The sequence below is a fragment of the Triticum aestivum genome, chromosome 6A (assembly GCF_018294505.1).
Source record: "Triticum aestivum cultivar Chinese Spring chromosome 6A, IWGSC CS RefSeq v2.1, whole genome shotgun sequence".
NCBI lineage: Eukaryota > Viridiplantae > Streptophyta > Magnoliopsida > Poales > Poaceae > Triticum > Triticum aestivum.
The window spans coordinates 35,858,089-35,859,916 of record NC_057809.1 but is presented as its reverse complement, the minus strand read 5'-3'; the positions used below and the strand labels follow the sequence as shown (position 1 = coordinate 35,859,916).

At 51.3% G+C, this 1,828-nt stretch overlaps 1 protein-coding gene across 1 annotated transcript; it reads left to right on the top strand.

Annotated features, from left to right (window-relative positions):
- The first annotated feature begins 1,026 nt into the window (after positions 1–1,026).
- LOC123131855 (histone H4) lies at positions 1,027–1,578 on the top strand. Its single transcript, XM_044551550.1, has one exon. The coding sequence runs from the start codon at positions 1,084–1,086 to the stop codon at positions 1,393–1,395; it is 312 nt and encodes a 103-aa protein (XP_044407485.1). The 5' UTR covers positions 1,027–1,083; the 3' UTR covers positions 1,396–1,578.
- Positions 1,579–1,828: the final 250 nt, after the last annotated feature.

Sequence of the window (1,828 nt, the reverse complement as noted above, 5' to 3'; positions counted from 1 at the left end):
TTTTACAGCCACAGTCAAGGAATTTCACTTATAGATTTCAATGAATTTCCTTTAAACACTTTTTCTCTTCAAGCAACGAAGCAAACCCAACCGGCCAGAGAAAAAGGGACGAACACAACCTTATGCACAAAACTCACCTCCAACAGACAAGCAATAACACAAAAATGAGTCGAGTCACAACGCCCCGAAGTAAACCACAAACTGAGTGAGGTTTGGGGTGCACAGGCGAAGCACACGTCTAGACAAAAATTACACGTTGCGCTGGCTCACAACGTCCCGGAGTCAAATACGAGCGGAGTGACGGGTCTGATGCACAAAAGAAGCACTACCAGCCGGGTGCAGGTGCACTAGTGAAGCAAAACACGAGTTGAGTGAGATGGTGGGATGTACAAGTGACATCCGAGGCACACAAGTGGAAGCAGACACGAGATGTCGAACACCCGTTCTGAACCAACGCAGGACACGCACGGGATGCCCCAAGGAGACGCTCAACATCCTTTAAAGGAGTTATTTTGTCTAATCAATTGTGTCAGTTTCAAAAGAAGTTGATGTTACCTTAATCTACATTCAAATGTTTTCTACTTCCTCACGAATGAATAGCCCAATATGTGGAGGACCAGTGATGAATGGATTGAATTGGATTAGATGATCCAAATAGAAGTGGAGCGCAAAAGCTCACTCCTCATACATGAAAAAAAATGACAAGGCAAGATCCAATAAATAAACGGACGCAATTTCAGAGCCATGTCAAAATCCATCTTTCTTGAATGGGTAATTTGTCGGGTAGCTGAATAAATGAACGGATTTGTTGCAAGAAACGGAGGACCAAATGGTGTCTAATTCAAATATTTTCGAGCTGCCGCCCGCCTTACCGGAGATGAAATTTTGGAGCCACGTCACCGATCCGCGCCATCTCTCTCGCGGATCGCCATCTTGACCGTCCAATCCCGTGCGGATCCAACGGCAGGCCGCACACTCCTCCCTTTGTTAAATCCCCCTTCCATTCCTCCCAATCCTCCCACCAGCCGCCACCACCACCGCTCCTCCTCCGTTTCCATCTCAGTCAGCTCCAAGCCGTCAACCATGTCCGGCCGCGGCAAGGGAGGGAAGGGCCTCGGCAAGGGCGGCGCCAAGCGCCACCGGAAGGTGCTCCGGGACAACATCCAGGGCATCACCAAGCCGGCCATCCGGCGGCTGGCTCGCCGTGGAGGCGTGAAGCGCATCTCGGGGCTCATCTACGAGGAGACCCGCGGCGTGCTCAAGATCTTCCTGGAGAACGTCATCCGCGACGCCGTCACCTACACCGAGCACGCCCGCCGCAAGACCGTCACCGCCATGGACGTCGTCTACGCCCTCAAGCGACAGGGGCGAACCCTCTACGGATTCGGCGGCTGACCTGCGCCCGCTGCTCCAATCTCCATCTGCTATGGTTTCTCTGCTATGGTTTTGTTTCTGAGTGCGTGCGTGCGTTGCTGTTCCATCGGCCTGTGTAGTTAGTGGATGGCGATGGATCTGAATGTAATGGACTTGTTGGTTCTTGCAAGAAATGAATCTGAATTCAATGGAAGTTGTACCGCATCTCGCTATGATTGTACCTTCTGGCTTGTTCCTGTACATTCTGAAATTCATCAGCAAGAACGTCGATGTTGACTCTTTCAGTAATTTTCGCTTCGATTTTCTTGCTGAATGGGCTCCAAAAAATTCATACCAGGCGGCGGCCGGAGGTCCAAAGTCATTCCAGCTCGTTGGTCGTACAGTCGGGGATACGAATATCGCTGCTGCCACCCAGCTCCTGCAGGCCAATCTCAACCCCACGAGCGCTTGCCCA

Bases quoted from the DNA above. Each gene is read 5' to 3' on its own strand.
- LOC123131855 (XM_044551550.1), top strand. From the start codon at position 1,084: ATGTCCGGCCGCGGCAAGGGAGGGAAGGGCCTCGGCAAGGGCGGCGCC.